The sequence below is a fragment of the Nansenia antarctica genome, assembly GCF_963989245.1.
Source record: "Nansenia antarctica genome assembly, chromosome: 20".
NCBI lineage: Eukaryota > Metazoa > Chordata > Actinopteri > Argentiniformes > Microstomatidae > Nansenia > Nansenia antarctica.
Genome location: NC_137693.1, coordinates 1,631,489 through 1,648,988, shown reverse-complemented (window position 1 = coordinate 1,648,988; position 17,500 = coordinate 1,631,489). Strand labels below are relative to the sequence as shown.

The following is a 17,500-nucleotide window of genomic DNA, read 5'->3' as shown; positions in this document are numbered from 1 at the left end:
TCACTTCCCTGTTGGACTGAATGTTTCTTCTATCAAACACGCTCCAGCGAGTGGTTGGGTTTGTACGGTCCCTCAAATGTCTACTAAGCTGGGTAGGACAGCCTACTCTTATGATGCTGCTAATACTTGGAACTCTATTCAGAATTCTCTGAAACTGGTCACTCTCCCATCACTCAATGATTTTAAGAACTTGGTTTTTTCCCTCTGTGTCACTTCTTGTAACTGTTTTTAAATTAAGTTGTACATTTCTTAGTAATGTTTTTTGTTTGTTTTATATTTTGGTTTAATTTCTATTCTGTTTATGACTTGTATTGTTGGTTCTCTTTTATTCACTCGTTGCTACTGTAAATGAGGGCAACCTCAGTAACTTATGAGTTTAAATAAAGGTTTGAATGAATGAAAAAAGTATCAGTGGTACACAGGGGAGGGAGGGGGTAGGGGGGAGAGGTGCGAGCCTAGTTTCTCCCACTGGGAGGGATGGATGATAGTAAGTAAGTAAGTAAGTAAAGCTTTATTTATATAGCGCCTTTCGTACCTGAAATGCAACTCAAAGTGCAGGAGGAGGAGGAGGGGGAGGAGGAAGGGGAGGAGGAGAGAGGAGGAGGAGGAGGGAGGAGGAAGAAGAAAGAGGAGGAGGAGGAGGAGGGATGGATGATGGGGGAGGAGGAGGAGGGGTGGATGATGGGGGAGGAGGAGGAGGAGGAGGAGGAGGAGGAGGAGGGATGGATGGGGGGAGGAGGAGGAGGAGGGGTGGATGATGGGGCAGGAGGAGGGATGATGGGGGGGAGGAGGAGGAGGAGGGGTGGATGATGGGGGAGGAGGAGGAGGAGGGATGGATAATGGGGGGAGGAGGAGGAGGAGGAGGAGGAGGGATGATGGGGAGGAGGGGGAGGAGGAGGGATGATGGGGGGAGGAGGAGGAGGAGGAGGAGGGATGATGGGAGGAGGAGGAGGATGATGGGGGGAGGAGGAGGAGGGGGAGGAGGAGGGATGGATGATGGGAGGAGGAGGAGGAGGAGGATGGATGATGGGGGGAGGAGGAGGAGGAGGAGGAGGAGGGATGGATGATGGGAGGAGGAGGAGGAGGAGGGATGGATGATGGGAGGAGGAGGAGAGAGGAGGGTGGATGATGGGGGGAGATGATGGGGGAGGAGGAGGAGGGATGATGGGGGGGAGGAGGAGGAGGAGGAGGAGGAGGAGGGATGGATGATGGGGGGAGGAGGAGGAGGGATGATGGGGGGAGGAGGAGGAGGAGGAGGAGGAGGGATGGATGATGGGGGGAGGAGGAGGAGGAGGAGGAGGGATGGATGATGGGGGAGGAGGAGGAGGAGGAGGGATGGATGATGGGAGGAGGAGGATGATGGGGGGAGGAGGAGGAGGAGGAGGAGGGGGAGGAGGAGGAGGAGGGGGAGGAGGAGGAGGGAGGATGGGAGGATGAGGAGGAGGAGGAGGAGGATGATGGGGGGAGGAGGAGGAGGAGGAGGAGGAGGAGGGATGGATGATGGGAGGAGGAGGAGGAGGGATGATGGGGGAGGAGGAGGAGGGATGGATGATGGGAGGAGGAGGAGGAGGAGGGATGGATGATGGGAGGATGAGGAGGAGGAGGATGGATGATGGGGGGAGGAGGAGGAGGGATGATGGGGGGAGGAGGAGGGATGGATGATGGGAGGAGGAGGAGGAGGAGGATGGATGATGGGAGGAGGAGGAGGAGGTGATGGGGGGAGGAGAGGAGGGATGGAAGATGGAGGAGGAGGGATGGATGAGGATGAGATGAGGATGAGGAGGATGGATGATGGAGGGGAGGATGATGATGATGAGGAGGAGGAGGGATGATGGGGGGAGGAGGAGGAGGGATGGATGATGGGAGGAGGAGGAGGAGGGGGGATGGATGATGGGAGGATGAGGAGGAGGAGGATGGATGATGGGGGGAGGAGGAGGAGGGATGATGGGAGGAGGAGGAGGAGGAGGGATGGATGATGGGAGGATGAGGAGGATGGATGATGGGGGGAGGAGGAGGATGGATGATGGGGGGAGGAGGAGGAGGAGGAGGGATGGATGATGGGGGGAGAGACACTGGGAGCACACCTGGAAGGAGCGGGAGGAAAAAGAGAGTGATGATGATGAAGATGAAGAGGGACACAGATTAATTGACGAAGGCGGTTTACACTGGGCGCAGATACGACAGCCGAGGAGAGAGGAGAGGAGAGCAACGCTGTGATGAGACACAGCTGCTGTGGAGAAGTTAGCTTCTCTGCTAGGTCAGCAGATTTACCTCAGAGAAACAACAACAACAACAACAGACGTGTGGTAGCGTGATAGCGTTAGCTCTCTCCCGCTAGCAGTACTCAAGTTGTAAAAAAAAAAATCAGGGGGGATGGTGGATTTGATCATATGGGGACAATATGTGCTGATGACAGCGCAGAGAGTGGGAGACAAACTGTGTACCCTTTTGATTATTATTAAAGCATAAAGATGATTATTATACTCCTAAAACAACAGGCATGTTATGGATGTTCGGTGTCAGACACTCCTGTCTTTGCTCTTGACCAAGGCATCTCAGAATTGGAGTCGGTCCCCAGGCTACCATGGCACCACTGCTCTTACATAGTTAGGGTAAAATGCAGAGGACAATTAGTGCAAAATATGTTTTTTAATACCACCGTTCATTGATAAAATGACGTAAGGGATGGGAAAGGGGGGATGGCAGTTTTAGAAGGGGGATGATTTTGACCGCCATCCCCCCTCATCCCCCCTCAACTTGAGTGCTGCCTCGTTAGCTAACTGCTCTAAAGAACCAGAATCAGAATCAGAATGTGACAGTTTATTGTTCCATCCCGTTTTATTTTAAGTATAAGAGAGTAACATTCTTTTTGGCTTCGGTTTCTCGACATTGCAGCAACGAGAGAAAAATGCCAATACGTGAGCTTAGAATTATAAGGTTCTATCTCCGTTTAGGGTAGTTCAGAGATATTGAGCGTCAACGTTTTTACATTCCATTATGTTTTGTGAGATGGAACCTTTGTATTTTATGAATTACTAACTCAAAAATGTCAAAAGTTAAAAAAAATAACACCACACAGGCATTAATAAACACCTAATGGATCAGATTATGTAAAAAACTCAATTTTGACAAAAATGGAGATAGAACCTTATAATTCTAACGTCACAAATAGTTATAAAAACAATAAGACAGAGAATGTAATAATAGAACTAGTGACAGAAGGTTGCAGTAGAAGGTGCGTAGGAATGTGTGTGGGATGTGTTTAATGATATATGTAGATAGTGAGTGGTGCGTGTGTGCGTGTGTGTGTGTGTGTGTGTGTGTGTGTGTGTGTGTGTGTGTGTGTAAATGGTAATGGTGATGGTAAATGGACTCCACTTATATAGCGGCTTTTTTGCTGCTCCAAAGCTGCTCCAAAGCGCTTTACAACGGCCTCTCATTCACCCATTCACACACCAATTCACACACCAATGGCGGCAAGCTGCTATGCAAGGCGCTGTGTGCCTGTGTGTGCGTGTCTGTGTGTCTTCTGCCGTAATGAGTGTGCATATGTGTGTAAATGTTTGCATACGTATGTCTCTGTTGTTGTTTGTGTACGCCCCATTGCAGTTAGCAATATTAGCATTACAGTAAGTGGTCCTATTAGCGAGAACGCTAGCTCTGACAAACTAACTGCTGTGACAGCTCAGTCCTGCTAGAGACAGCTTCAGACTTCAGACATTTTGACTCTTTGAGATGTTAACCACTGTCAGGAAACACTCTAAAATGATATATATACAATCAATACTGCTGTTTTCCACATACCTTAGCCTATTATATTGGTCTCTAGTTGCACATCGCAAAAACCCACCCAAGAACCCACTCAAACGGTCACCCTGTGATTAAAAACATTTGTATACCTTTGCACTCGATCAAATTTCAGGACCCTCCTTTCATGACCTTTCCTAGATATGTGCGTTCTACCACCCAGTATCCTTACATGTTCAAAATCACCTCAGGATAAGCTAGTATAAAGCTATTCTGCATTGTTTCTGTGTAGGAGGCAGGCTAATTTACAAGAAGCGCCTATCTAGTGATCTTTCCCAGCTTCCTATTCTAAAGACGTATACGCTTATAGTATATGAAATAGACACGGCTGTCCTAGTGTTAACGTCGCATCATACAGGTTTTAAATGCGGGTCGAGAGAGGACGCTGGCGTTGCTTGTTCGTCGCTTCTCCGCCCGAAATCTAGATATACTTGCATTATACAGAGTAGATTGTCCTACAAAGACACTTAGATTTAGATGTTGTATTCTAAAAATTAATTAGGCCCCTATACTTAATTTTATTTATTTATTGGTTTCGTTTTATTTTACTACTCAATCTTTTCAGTTTGTAAAGCATCTTTGAGTGTCTAGAAAAGGGCTATATAAGTCTAATGTATTATTATTATTATTAGTAGTAGTAGTAGTAGTAGTAGTAGTAGTAGTAGTAGTAGTAGTAGTAGTAGTAGTAGTAGTGGTAGTAGTGGTAGTAGTGGTAGTAGTGGTAGTAGTGGTAGTAGTGGTAGTAGTGGTAGTAGTGGTAGTAGTGGTAGTAGTAGTAGTAGTAGTAGTAGTAGTAGTAGTAGTAGTAGTAGTAGTAGTAGTAGTAGTAGTAGTAGTAGTAGTAGTAGTAGTAGTAGTAGTAGTAGTAGTAGTAGTAGTAGTAGTAGTAGTAGTAGTAGTAGTAGTAGTAGTAGTAGTAGTAGTAGTAGTAGTAGTAGTAGTAGTAGTAGTAGTAGTAGTAGTAGTAGTAGTAGTAGTAGTAGTAGTAGTAGTAGTAGTAGTAGTAGTAGTAGTAGTAGTAGTAGTAGTAGTAGTAGTAGTAGTAGTAGTAGTAGTAGTAGTAGTAGTAGTAGTAGTAGTAGTAGTAGTAGTAGTAGTAGTAGTAGTAGTAGTAGTAGTAGTAGTAGTAGTAGTAGTAGTAGTAGTAGTAGTAGTAGTAGTAGTAGTAGTAGTAGTAGTAGTAGTAGTAGTAGTAGTAGTAGTAGTAGTAGTAGTAGTAGTAGTAGTAGTAGTAGTAGTAGTAGTAGTAGTAGTAGTAGTAGTAGTAGTAGTAGTAGTAGTAGTAGTAGTAGTAGTAGTATCTGTAAACAGCTTGACATGGAACAAGTTTGGGAGTTCGGGAGCTGAAAATAAACCGAATCTAACCAAATTCCCCAACAGAAAGTCAACCTGAGAGGCTAGAGTCGGCTGTGTCCTCCTGCAGATTAACCTGCAGATTAAGTGGTGGGGGGGGGGGGGGGGGGATTAACTGTAGTCCAAAATGCCACTGCTATTGAGAACACTTTATGCCCTGGATTACCAACAACCATTTGATGACTAACAATTTTTTTTTTTTGAGGAACTCGAGTTTAGGATAAAAAAATAAATAAAAAATGAACAGCCAATTTGTATGTGTATAATCTTTCTGTGGATGTTAGCGACTGACTGCATTTGTGAGGTATGTTCCCAGAGGCAGAGGCAAAAGGATGGAAATTGAATGTCAGCATTTGCATAGTGTACAGTGCTAGGCTTCGTAGAGGCTGGTGGGTGGTAGAAATCGGAAGACCAGGGCTCATTGTAATGGGCAGAGAATGGGATGAGGAGGAGTTGTGATCGATAACGAATGGTTAACTCAACTTTTTTGATAGTGTTCCCTATCCCGTTCTCCTGTGCATTACAATGGGCCCCGTCCTCCGATTTTCTACCTCCACGAGCCTCCCCTGGTGTTCTACCTCCATCTCCACCAGCCTCCACCTGGTGTTCTACCTCCACCAGCCTCCCCTGGTGTTCTACCTCCACCAGCCTCCCCTGGTGTTCTACCTCCATCTCCACCAGCCTCCACCTGGTGTTCTACCTCCATCTCCCCCAGCCTCCCCTGGTGTTCTACCTCCCCCAGCCTCCCCTGGTGTTCTACCTCCCCCAGCCTCCCCTGGTGTTCTACCTCCATCTCCACCAGCCTCCACCTGGTGTTCTACCTCCATCTCCCCCAGCCTCCCTTGGTGTTCTACCTCCCCCAGCCTCCCCTGGTGTTCTACCTCCCCCAGCCTCCCCTGGTGTTCTACCTCCCCCAGCCTCCACCTGGTGTTCTACCTCCATCTCCCCCAGCCTCCCCTGGTGTTCTACCTCCCCCAGCCTCCCCTGGTGTTCTACCTCCCCCAGCCTCCCCTGGTGTTCTACCTCCCCCAGCCTCCCCTGGTGTTCTACCTCCCGCAGCCTCCCCTGGTGTTCTACCTCCCCCAGCCTCCCCTGGTGTTCTACCTCCCGCAGCCTCCCCTGGTGTTCTACCTCCCCCAGCCTCCCCTGGTGTTCTACCTCCCCCAGCCTCCCCTGGTGTTCTACCTCCCCCAGCCTCCCCTGGTGTTCTACCTCCACCAGCCTCCCCTGGTGTTCTACCTCCATCTCCCCCAGCCTCCACCTGGTGTTCTACCTCCATCTCCCCCAGCCTCCACTGGTGTTCTACCTCCCCCAGCCTCCCCTGGAGTTCTACCTCCCCCAGCCTCCCCTGGTGTTCTACCTCCACCAGCCTCCCCCTGGTGTTCTACCTCCATCTCCCCCAGCCTCCACCTGGTGTTCTACCTCCATCTCCCCCAGCCTCCCCTGGTGTTCTACCTCCCCCAGCCTCCCCCTGGTGTTCTACCTCCATCTCCCCCAGCCTCCCCTGGTGTTCTACCTCCCCCAGCCTCCCCTGGTGTTCTACCTCCATCTCCCCCAGCCTCCCCTGGTGTTCTACCTCCACCAGCCTCCCCTGGTGTTCTACCTCCCCCAGCCTCCCCCTGGTGTTCTACCTCCCCCAGCCTCCCCTGGTGTTCTACCTCCCCCAGCCTCCCCCTGGTGTTCTACCTCCCCCAGCCTCCCCTGGTGTTCTACCTCCCCCAGCCTCCCCCTGGTGTTCTACCTCCCCCAGCCTCCCCTGGTGTTCTACCTCCCCCAGCCTCCCCCTGGTGTTCTACCTCCCCCAGCCTCCCCCTGGTGTTCTACCTCCATCTCCCCCAGCCTCCCCTGGTGTTCTACCTCCCCCAGCCTCCCCTGGTGTTCTACCTCCATCTCCCCCAGCCTCCCCTGGTGTTCTACCTCCACCAGCCTCCCCTGGTGTTCTACCTCCCCCAGCCTCCCCCTGGTGTTCTACCTCCACCAGCCTCCCCTGGTGTTCTACCTCCCCCAGCCTCCCCCTGGTGTTCTACCTCCCCCAGCCTCCCCTGGTGTTCTACCTCCCCCAGCCTCCCCTGGTGTTCCCCCAGCCTCCCCTGGTGTTCTACCTCCACCAGCCTCCCCCTGGTGTTCTACCTCCACCAGCCTCCCCTGGTGTTCTACCTCCCCCAGCCTCCCCCTGGTGTTCTACCTCCCCCAGCCTCCCCTGGTGTTCTACCTCCCCCAGCCTCCCCTGGTGTTCTACCTCCACCAGCCTCCCCTGGTGTTCTACCTCCATCTCCACCAGGTGTTCTACCTCCATCTCCACCAGCCTCCCCTGGTGTTCTACCTCCATCTCCACCAGCCTCCACCTGGTGTTCTACCTCCATCTCCCCCAGCCTCCCCTGGTGTTCTACCTCCCCCAGCCTCCCCTGGTGTTCTACCTCCCCCAGCCTCCCCTGGTGTTCTACCTCCATCTCCCCCAGCCTCCCCTGGTGTTCTACCTCCATCTCCACCAGCCTCCACCTGGTGTTCTACCTCCATCTCCCCCAGCCTCCCCTGGTGTTCTACCTCCCCCAGCCTCCCCTGGTGTTCTACCTCCCCCAGCCTCCCCTGGTGTTCTACCTCCATCTCCACCAGCCTCCCCTGGTGTTCTACCTCCCCCAGCCTCCCCTGGTGTTCTACCTCCCCCAGCCTCCCCTGGTGTTCTACCTCCCCCAGCCTCCCCTGGTGTTCTACCTCCCCCAGCCTCCCCTGGTGTTCTACCTCCCCCAGCCTCCCCTGGTGTTCTACCTCCCCCAGCCTCCCCTGGTGTTCTACCTCCCCCAGCCTCCCCTGGTGTTCTACCTCCCCCAGCCTCCCCTGGTGTTCGTATAGATACTGTATACAGTTCTGTTGTTAGCCGGATGAGATTCCTTGCTATTAGGGTCTTTGTGTTAAGCTGCTGTCGGTATCGTCAACGCAATATATAGCTCAGTTAGAAACCTCTAGAGACAACAAAACGCTGCCGAAATAATCCCCAGGGAGATGCACACAATGTCAACTAATTGCGTCTTTACAGTATCGAATCCATGACAACAGCAGCAGCCTGGTGACGGCGTTTATTGTTTTTAATTGTTTTTCATTATTTTTCTGTTATCAGGAGTTTATTATAGATCTGAGCGAAGCTACCGGCGGCATCAGTAATGTACAGCAAAACCCACACAATGAAACAACCCTCTATAGTTAACAGTTAACAGTGTTTCATAAGAGAGATGGGATTCACACGGAACTCGCTTTCATCGAGGCTAAATCTGTCACGGAGGAAGAGAAAAAATAAGTACATTGGTCCACTGCTCTATTATCACTTAGATATCCCCACAGTTCATTTACACGGGGGGGGGGGGAGCACTTGTAGAGCATGCACTAAGTGGCTGTAATGATGTTTCAGCACACCACCAACTCTCTGGATGAAAAACCATCAAACCGATGGTCGACTCTGCTCTCCCTGTCGACTCTTAAGCAGTTGTTAAACGACGGCGACGCCCAGGAAAGGAGGGATGTGGAAGAAATGTGTCAGGGAGAGAAAGAGAGAGGAGGTAAGAGGAAGAAAGAGAGACAGAGAGAGAGAGAGAGAGAGAGAGAGAGAGAGAGAAAGAGAGAGGAGGAAAGAGAAAGAGAGATAAAGAAAGAGAGAGAGAGAGAGAGAGGAGGTAAGAGAAAGAAAGAGAGAGAGAGAGAAATAGAGAGGAGGTAAGAGAAAGAAAGAGAGACAGCGAGAGAGAGAGAGAGAGAGAGAGAGAGAAAGAGAGAGAGAGAAAGAGAAAGAGAGATGAAGAGAGAGAGAGAGAGAGAGAGAGAGAGAGAGAGAGAGAGAGAGAGAGAGGAGGAGGGAGTGGGCAAAGAAAATGATGGATAAAGACAGGGAGTAAGACATGAACAGCTCGAGGCGTCCGTGTGCTTTTAATGGCAAAAGGCGAGGTACGAATTAGAGGCACTCAATTAGGTCTGTAGGACCGGAGCTTAGGGGACACTCAGCTCTCTGGGAGGCCACGCTGTGACGCAACGAACGCACCACAACAATGGATAATGTATTACTCTGATGGACTGCTTCTACACTACTCTATTCTCTCTCTCTCTCTCTCTCTCTCTCTCTCTCTCTCTCTCTAAACACTTTAGGCAGACAGAAGCCATGTACAGTCTATAGCAGAGCATTTCAGGACAAACAGAAAACAAAAACACAGACGACAAAAGCAGGTCACACTGTGACAGACTCTGATATCCCAGCATTGTAACGTAGCGCGCACACACACGCACACACACACACACACACACACACACACACACATCACACGCACGCACGCACACATCACGCACGCACGCACGCACGCACACACACACACACACACACACACACACACACATCACACACATCACACACACACACACACACACACGCACGCACGCACGCACACACACACACACACACACACACACACACACACACACATCACACACATCACACACACACACACACACACACATCACACACATCACACACACATACACACACACATGCACACACGCACGCACGCACGCACACATCACACACACACACACACACACACACACACACACGCACACACACACACACACCTAGCTCAGTCTAGACTCCGCAGCGGTTCCTTCCGCGGCGAGCAGCGGGAAGTTGGAGGTTAATGAGTTTCTCCAGATGAGGTTTCACGTCGTCTGGCTAATGATTGGTATCTTTCCTCCTGCGTGTGCCACGGCCCTGTCAAAACGCTGACAGGTGTACTGACGAGCGAGAGGCACTATCTACAAAGGCCGGTATAGGCAAGGCGGGCAGTAAACTCCTCTGCTCACGTCGGAAATATTATGACTGAGGAGGAAAGAAATTGAAATTGAATTTTAAAAAATCAAAAGGACGAGCAGATGAAACTGGAGAGCGTTCGTTCTCCCCGAGGCTAGGCGGAGTGGCGCCCGTCGTAGCGTGAGGTAACAGGGTGGGGAAACAAGTAGGAAACCTGAGAGAGAGAGCTCGGAAAAACACCCAGAAACAACAAATAAACAACCGACTCTCCCCTTCCTCTTACCTCCCATGGTTACAGTGCGTTACGACCCATTTGAAAATATCATATCTATTTTTTTTTCTTTTCTTTCAATATTTTATACATGTATTTTATTTAGAGTAGGGTCTTCTCCGGTACTGGGGAGGACAGTGAGGGGATAATGAGGAAGGTACCCAGTAAACAAAGAGTCCAAAAGACGTCTTCAGGGAAGCCGGAATGTGGGTTCAGATGACGTCTTTCTAGGACGTCCAGATGACGTCTTTAGGACGTTTTAAATGGACTACAGAATCATCTTCTGTACTAGTCCATAAGACGTCCTAGAAAGACGTCATCTGAACCAACATTCCGGTTTCCCTGAGGACTCTTTGTTTACTGGGTAAGAGGCTTTGTAACGACAGGGGTCTTTGAAGCATTCATTTTTATTTTAACCGTTACGCTTTAACCATTTAATCCAATGCAATTTAGAATTTTGAGATTACAAGGACAGTCTCCCTGGAGCAATTTAGGGTTTAATGCCTTACTCAAGGACACAGTAGTGGTGGTGTTCCCAGGTCTTACTCAAGGACACACTAGTGGTGGTGTTCCCAGGTCTTACTCAAGGACACACTAGTGGTGGTGTTCCCAGGTCTTACTCAAGCACACACTAGTGGTGGTGTTCCCAGGTCTTACTCAAGGACACACTAGTGGTGGTGTTCCCAGGTCTTACTCAAGGACACACTAGTGGTGGTGTTCCCAGGTCTTACTCAAGGACACACTAGTGGTGGTGTTCCCAGGTCTTACTCAAGGACACACTAGTGGTGGTGTTCCCAGGTCTTACTCAAGGACACACTAGTGGTGGTGTTCCCAGGTCTTACTCAAGCACACACTAGTGGTGGTGTTCCCAGGTCTTACTCAAGCACACACTAGTGGTGGTGTTCCCAGGTCTTACTCAAGGACACACTAGTGGTGGTGTTCCCAGGTCTTACTCAAGCACACACTAGTGGTGGTGTTCCCAGGTCTTACTCAAGCACACACTAGTGGTGGTGTTCCCAGGTCTTTCTCAAGCATACACTAGTGGTGGTGTTCCCGGGTGGGAGATTTTAACCTTCTGATCACCAGTCCAACTCATTATCCACTAGGCAACCACTACCCCCTCTAATGCACACCACCACGACCAACACCAGCCATATAAAATACACTCCAATAATGGAGCATAATGTCCATGCATAATCTACATAAAAAAGACACAATAATGGATTATCATATTATATGACATGAATAGTGTTGGTTAATCCAGCTTTGGGTCACGTCAAAGCAAGCAAAACAAACAAACTTAGCGTGTTGTCGTTCAGGGCTAACCCATGTAGATGGTAAATGGACTGCACTTATATAGCGCCTTTTTTGCTGCTCCAAAGCGCTTTACAACGGCCTCTCATTCACCCATTCACACACACATTCACACACCAAAGGCGGCAAGATGTACAGAGAGTGCGGAGGATATGATGGCGAAATGGCGGTGAAAATGGATCAACGACAGGGAGATATATACAGTATATATATTCCATTTAGCTGATGCTTTTAAAGCGACTTATATTGCAGTGAGTGCATACATTTTTCAGTATACAGTACCAGTCAAAAGTTTAGACACACCTTCTCATTCAATGGTTTTCTTAATTTTTAAATTATTTTCTACATTGTAGATTAATACTGAAGACATCAAAACTATGAAAGAACACGTATTGGAATTGTGTAGTAAACAGAAAAGTGTTAAACAAACCAGCATATGTTTTAGATTTTAGATTTTTTTAAATATAGCCACCTTTAGCTTTGATGACAGCTTTGCACACTCTTGGCATTCTCTCAGTCAGCTTGGTGTGTGTGTGTGTGTGTGTGTGTGTGTGTGTGTGTGTGCGTGTGTGTGTGTGTCAGTGGAAAAGGAAACTGTGAACACCGCCCTGCATGCATTCTCTTCTCTAGAATACGAGGGAGAAATCCACTAAAAAAGCAAAAAGTGTCTACTTCTAAAAAAAAATCTAAAACATATTCTGGTTTATTTAACACATTTTTGTTGACTACATAACTCCATATGTGTTCTTTCATAGTTTTCAGTGTCTTCGGTATTAATCTACACTGAAGAAAATAATATATAAATAAAGAAAATCCATTGAATGAGAAGGTGTGTCCAAACCTTTGACTGGAACTGTATACAGGGTTTCAGCGGGAATTGAAACCACCAGAACTAAGCTCTGTTGACGCCACGCTCTACCAACCGAGCCACAGAAGGACCGCAGAGATACTGTATAGAAATCAATAAGGGGCTGGCCTGGGGTGGTCCGGTGGTCTAGAGAGCACACCGCGGTCTACATGGTTAAGGACTGTAAGTGACTGTAATACTGTAAGTGTTCACACTTTCACTTGTGTCATCCCTTGGATTACTGTTTTTTCACTCGATCCATGAATAAACTCAACCAATCAATACAGTGCAATACATTATGCCCGTGTCGGCATGGGTTTGAATCCGGCCCATGCCCTCTCTCTCTCCCTTCCAATAAAAAAAATAAAGAGAAATATGAGTGGGACTGCCGCTATATATATTTTTTTTTAATTAAAAATAACTTAACAAAATTGTGACGTTAGAATTATAAGGTTCCAAAATTTAGTTTTTTACATAATCTGATCCATTAGGTGTTTATTAATGCCTGTGTGGTGTTATTTTTAAAATGTTGTGAATTTTTTTAGTTAGTAATTAATAAAACACAAAGGTTCCATCTCACAAAACATAATGGAATGTAAGAACTTTGACGCTCAATATCTCTGAACTACCCTAAACGGAGATTCTAGAACCTTAGAATTCTAAGCTCACGGAATGTTAAAAAAAATCAATAAAGGGGGCTTCTTCTTCTTCTTACCGAACACGGTGCGCGCCGGGACGGACTCCTTATTGATCCAGAAGGACACTTGAGCGAGGATGACCGTCATGATGCAGGGGATGTACGTCTGGATCAGGAAGAAGCCCATCTTCCTCTGGAGGTGGAAGTGCACCGTCATGATCACGTATTCACCTGGGAGGGGGGGGGGGGAGGGAGGGGGGGGAGGGACAAACACACAGGGAGGTCTGTAGAGGACAGCCGACACTCATCTCCAACGCACGGACCAGTGGGTATGTCATACGTCTCACAGAGTGGGTACACCAGTGTCTCACGGAGAGAGTTGGTACATAAATGGTAAATGGACTGCACTTTACAGCATACAGCTGTACAGCAACACATACAGTACAGCGCCTTACTCGAAAAGCACTTTACCACGGCCTCTCGTTCACCCGTTCACACACACATTCCACACACCAAACGGTGGCCAAGCTACCATGCAAGGCGCCGGCCGGCCGGCTCATTGGGAGCAATTTTGGGGGGGTTCAGTGTCTTGCCCGAGGACACCTCGACACGTGGCCGGTCGGAGTTCGAACCGCTATTCTACCGACCTTGCGATCGTTAGATGTTAGACGTTAGACGCCGGCTCCTCTACCTCCTGAGCCACAGCCTCCCCCCCCCCCCCCCCCCCCTAAAATATGGATCATCAGCGTCTCTCAGAGTGTCTCACAGAGTCTCACAGGAGGAGATACAGACCCATGTGACAGGTGACATGAACAGGAACAGACAGCTCTGAGACAGGGGGAACACGGAGGAGGGGAGGCAAGGTACAGTACACGCATGACACACGCATCGCGGGACACATGTATGACACGATCTGAGTAGCGTGCTAAACCGCCACCGCCACCAACGCCGCTGGTTGACATGAACACACACACATCATTCAGTTCAGCTTCATCTGGCCGCCCCCGAAACATCGCTCAGTCATATTCCGTAGACTACGTGTGTGTGTGTGTGTGTGTTGTGTATGGCGTCATCTAGGTCTAAGGGGAAGAGGCCGGTGGAGGTAGAGATCGGAGGACGGGTTCATCGTGAACGCATGGAACGATGAGAAATGAGGAACGATTATCAAACGTGACGAAGTGAGCCCTCGATGCTTTACAATGAGCCCCAACCTCCGATTTCTACCTCCATCAGCCTCCACCTGCATCCTCCTGTCAAGGCTTATGTTACGTGACACGTTCTAGTCTTTTGGTTCCGCATAATCGGCAACCAATCAAACTGTTCGGATTTTTCTTTCGAAACAACGTAACTACGTTTCGACGTCGTTGAGAATCGCAACACAAACTCGCTAGTCGAGTCTAAATACTGCAACAACAACACAATGGATTCGGTGAGTAATCCCCCCCACTGCTACTGTAGTTTATTTGTACTTAAACACACACACATGCATGGATTGTATATGATATGGGCCTGTCTGTGGGGGAGTGTTGTGGAATGGCTCTTGTGGTCTGTGACCTGCCCCTTGACTTAAGGCCAGGTGACATCATATTGGGCTCTCCCCTTTTCACCCATTGACCATCTCTAGTGAAGGTGATAGGCTATGGTCTGGGGTAGATATTTGCATATGACATAAAAAGGACAGCACAAGGGCAGATCGCTCTCTCTTCTCTCCCACCTCTTGACCAAGCAGCTTCCCCCCCCCCCCCCTCTCTCTCTCTCTCTCTCTCTCTCTCTCTCTCTCTCAGGCCGCTCCTCTCAGGCCCTCTCTCTCTCTCTCTCTGTGCCTGACCCAGCAGCTCCTCTCTGTCCCCCTCCCCCTCTCTCTGCTCTCTCCCTCTCTTTCTGCTAGACCAGCGTCCAGTTTTGATGTCTGTATACTTTTGTATTTTGAATAAATGGTCTTAACCTGCTCAATAACTATTCTTCATTTTAGTAGCCAACAGGTTAGAAATATACAACACTACCTAGTTAACTACAACACTACTTTACTTTATTAGTTAGCAGGCTCACTAAACAAGCCGTGTTAGTCGACAAGCGACGTGTCGTACATTTTCAATAACGCGGAAAACGTATTCACATTTTTCCGAAAGAAAAGTCCCGATCGTTACATTACATAGGATCCCGATAGGAGGACCAAAGCATTAGAACCGCACTGTGCCATACTACGTACATATAGATCGGATCAGGGAAAGTCTGAATCCATGTTTTAACCTGGACATAATTATTATTTACCTGTGTTGGACTTTAACCTCTCGCTGGACACCGTCTGTCCAATCAAGTCGTACTGCAGGAGGCTCGAGGACTCTTCCGGCACCTCCACAGAGAACAGCGGGCCTTTCTTCCAGGTGTAGACGATCTCACTCATGGGGTAGGCATCTGGAAGAGGGGGAGACGCGAGAGACGCTACTACCAGCCAGTGTGTCAGTCAGGGCTGTAATCATCAACATCCCAGGACCATCTGTCTGACTGGTGGGGAGGGGGTGGTGGGGGCGGGTTATCAAGGTCAACTTACAGCTGCCGAACTTGAGAGGACAGGCGTGGCCGTCCATGGGGAAGTTCATCAGTCGCATGGGACACTCAGCGTTGATGGTTAATCTGCGGGGGGTTGGGAGTGAGAGTGAGAGAGTGAGAAGGAGAGTGTTAGATGTTAGATGAAGAAGCTTTAGAAAAATGAGCACATCCAACTCCAGCTACTCCGACTTTCAGTTGCTGGTCAGAAAGATGAAAGAGGAAAAAAAAAAAAGGAAAAGAAATGAAAGTTTTTTTGGGACGTGTCATCTTAAACTGACGATATATACAGTATATATATATATAGAGAGAGAGAGAGATACTGTAAAGAGAGAGAGAGAAATAGTACTACCATTTTGAAAAGGCAACACTGTGGTAGCTCTGGGTGTAACATACAGTAGAGCAGGGTATAAGTGTATTGTATAAAAGCCTCTGATGACAGTGAGTCATCCCCAGCCATCCTCCTCAGTCTGCAGAAGGCTAGCCTACACACACACACACACACACACACACACACACACACACACGCTCTTCTATTCCGGATCTTGGACAGAGTTCTACGCTCGGTTCTCTGTGTCTTCCTAAGTCAATAACACTCGGTTCTATTCTCGAATTTGGACAGACTTCTATGCACGCTCTCTCTCTCTCTCTCTCCCTCTCTCTCTCTCCCTCTCTCTCACTCACTCACTCTCTCTCTCTCTCCCTCTCTCTCTCTCTCTCTCTCTCTCTCTCACTCACTCTCTCCCTCTCTCTCTCTCTCTCTCTCCCTGTCCCTCTCTCTCTCTCTCTCTCTCTCCCTCCATCTCCATCTCTCTCTCTCTCTCTCTCTCTCTCTCTCTGTGTGTAGTACTCTCCAAATTCCGTTACCTCATGGTGTAGAGGATAGTTCCGTTCTGCATGATTCGGAACAGCTTGTTGGGCGTTGTCATGTTGTGCGAGATGGACCTCTTGCCATTGCGGAAGAAGGTATCCGGTGTCCAGATCTTGCTGACCATCAGGTTGTTGAGCCGCAGGATCTCGATGGGGCCCTCGAATTTCAGCCGCTCATCGATCCACGTTTGACGGAAAAACACGTCCATTGTGTACTCCTTATAAAACAATGGTTGGTGTGTGTGTGTGTGTGTGTGGAAAAAAAATGGGAAAATCAATGGCTTTATAAACACTGCTGGGCTCTGACCCACACACACACACACACACACACACACACACACACATCTTCTCATCAGGTTCGTCCCCCTGGGTGATAACACCTACTACATAATCAGATCAACGTTCTTGAGCTAAAACAATGGCCAACATCAATGCACTCTCCCGGTCTGTGTTCTAATGAACATTTCTCCCGTGTGTGTGTGTGTGTGTGTGTGTGTGTGTGTGTGTGTGTGTGACGGGTCTACTGTAGTAGGCTCTCAACTAAATGAGGTGATGTCATTCCACAAGCCAACTCTTGACTCCACTCCACTGACAACAACAACAACAATCGCGTATCCAACCGCAGATGAACCGGAATGCTAAAACACCACCAACAACAACAACAACAATAACAACAAAACCACATTACCACAAACCACAAATGTCCTACACTGCATACACACCACACACAATCCAGAGAGCATTTCATTTAGATATAAAATGGATGAAGAGACTCCTTCACCCTGCTCTGTAGGTTCTCTCTGCTTCTGCCTGCTAACCCCAGACCCTGGTCACATGACACCAGCTTTAAGGTCTGGCTTTACTGGAGGAGAGTACTGCTGTGGAAAGAGGGAAGATCAGGCGCCCAGCCTCCAGCCCTCGGCCTGCCTAGCCTAGCAGTCAGCCAGGCATCACGCCGGCCCCGGGCCGGGACCCTCACTGGTAGTAGGGATTGTCGACCAGATTAAAATCCCTAAGCTGGACTAATGACATCCTGCCCGCCACATCCCCACAGTAATGAAGCCTTCACGG

At 48.9% G+C, this 17,500-nt stretch overlaps 1 protein-coding gene across 1 annotated transcript in view; it reads right to left on the bottom strand.

Annotated features, from left to right (window-relative positions):
- The window catches only part of gabra6b (gamma-aminobutyric acid type A receptor subunit alpha6b), a gene marked incomplete at both ends in the record, with an annotated part of 35,027 nt that overhangs the window by 16,401 nt on the left and 1,126 nt on the right, over window positions 1–17,500 (bottom strand). The window contains 4 exon segments of the mRNA XM_080549960.1: window positions 13,091–13,243; window positions 15,284–15,427; window positions 15,564–15,646; window positions 16,427–16,647. Of these exon segments, the coding sequence (XP_080406086.1) occupies window positions 13,091–13,243; window positions 15,284–15,427; window positions 15,564–15,646; window positions 16,427–16,647 (601 nt within the window).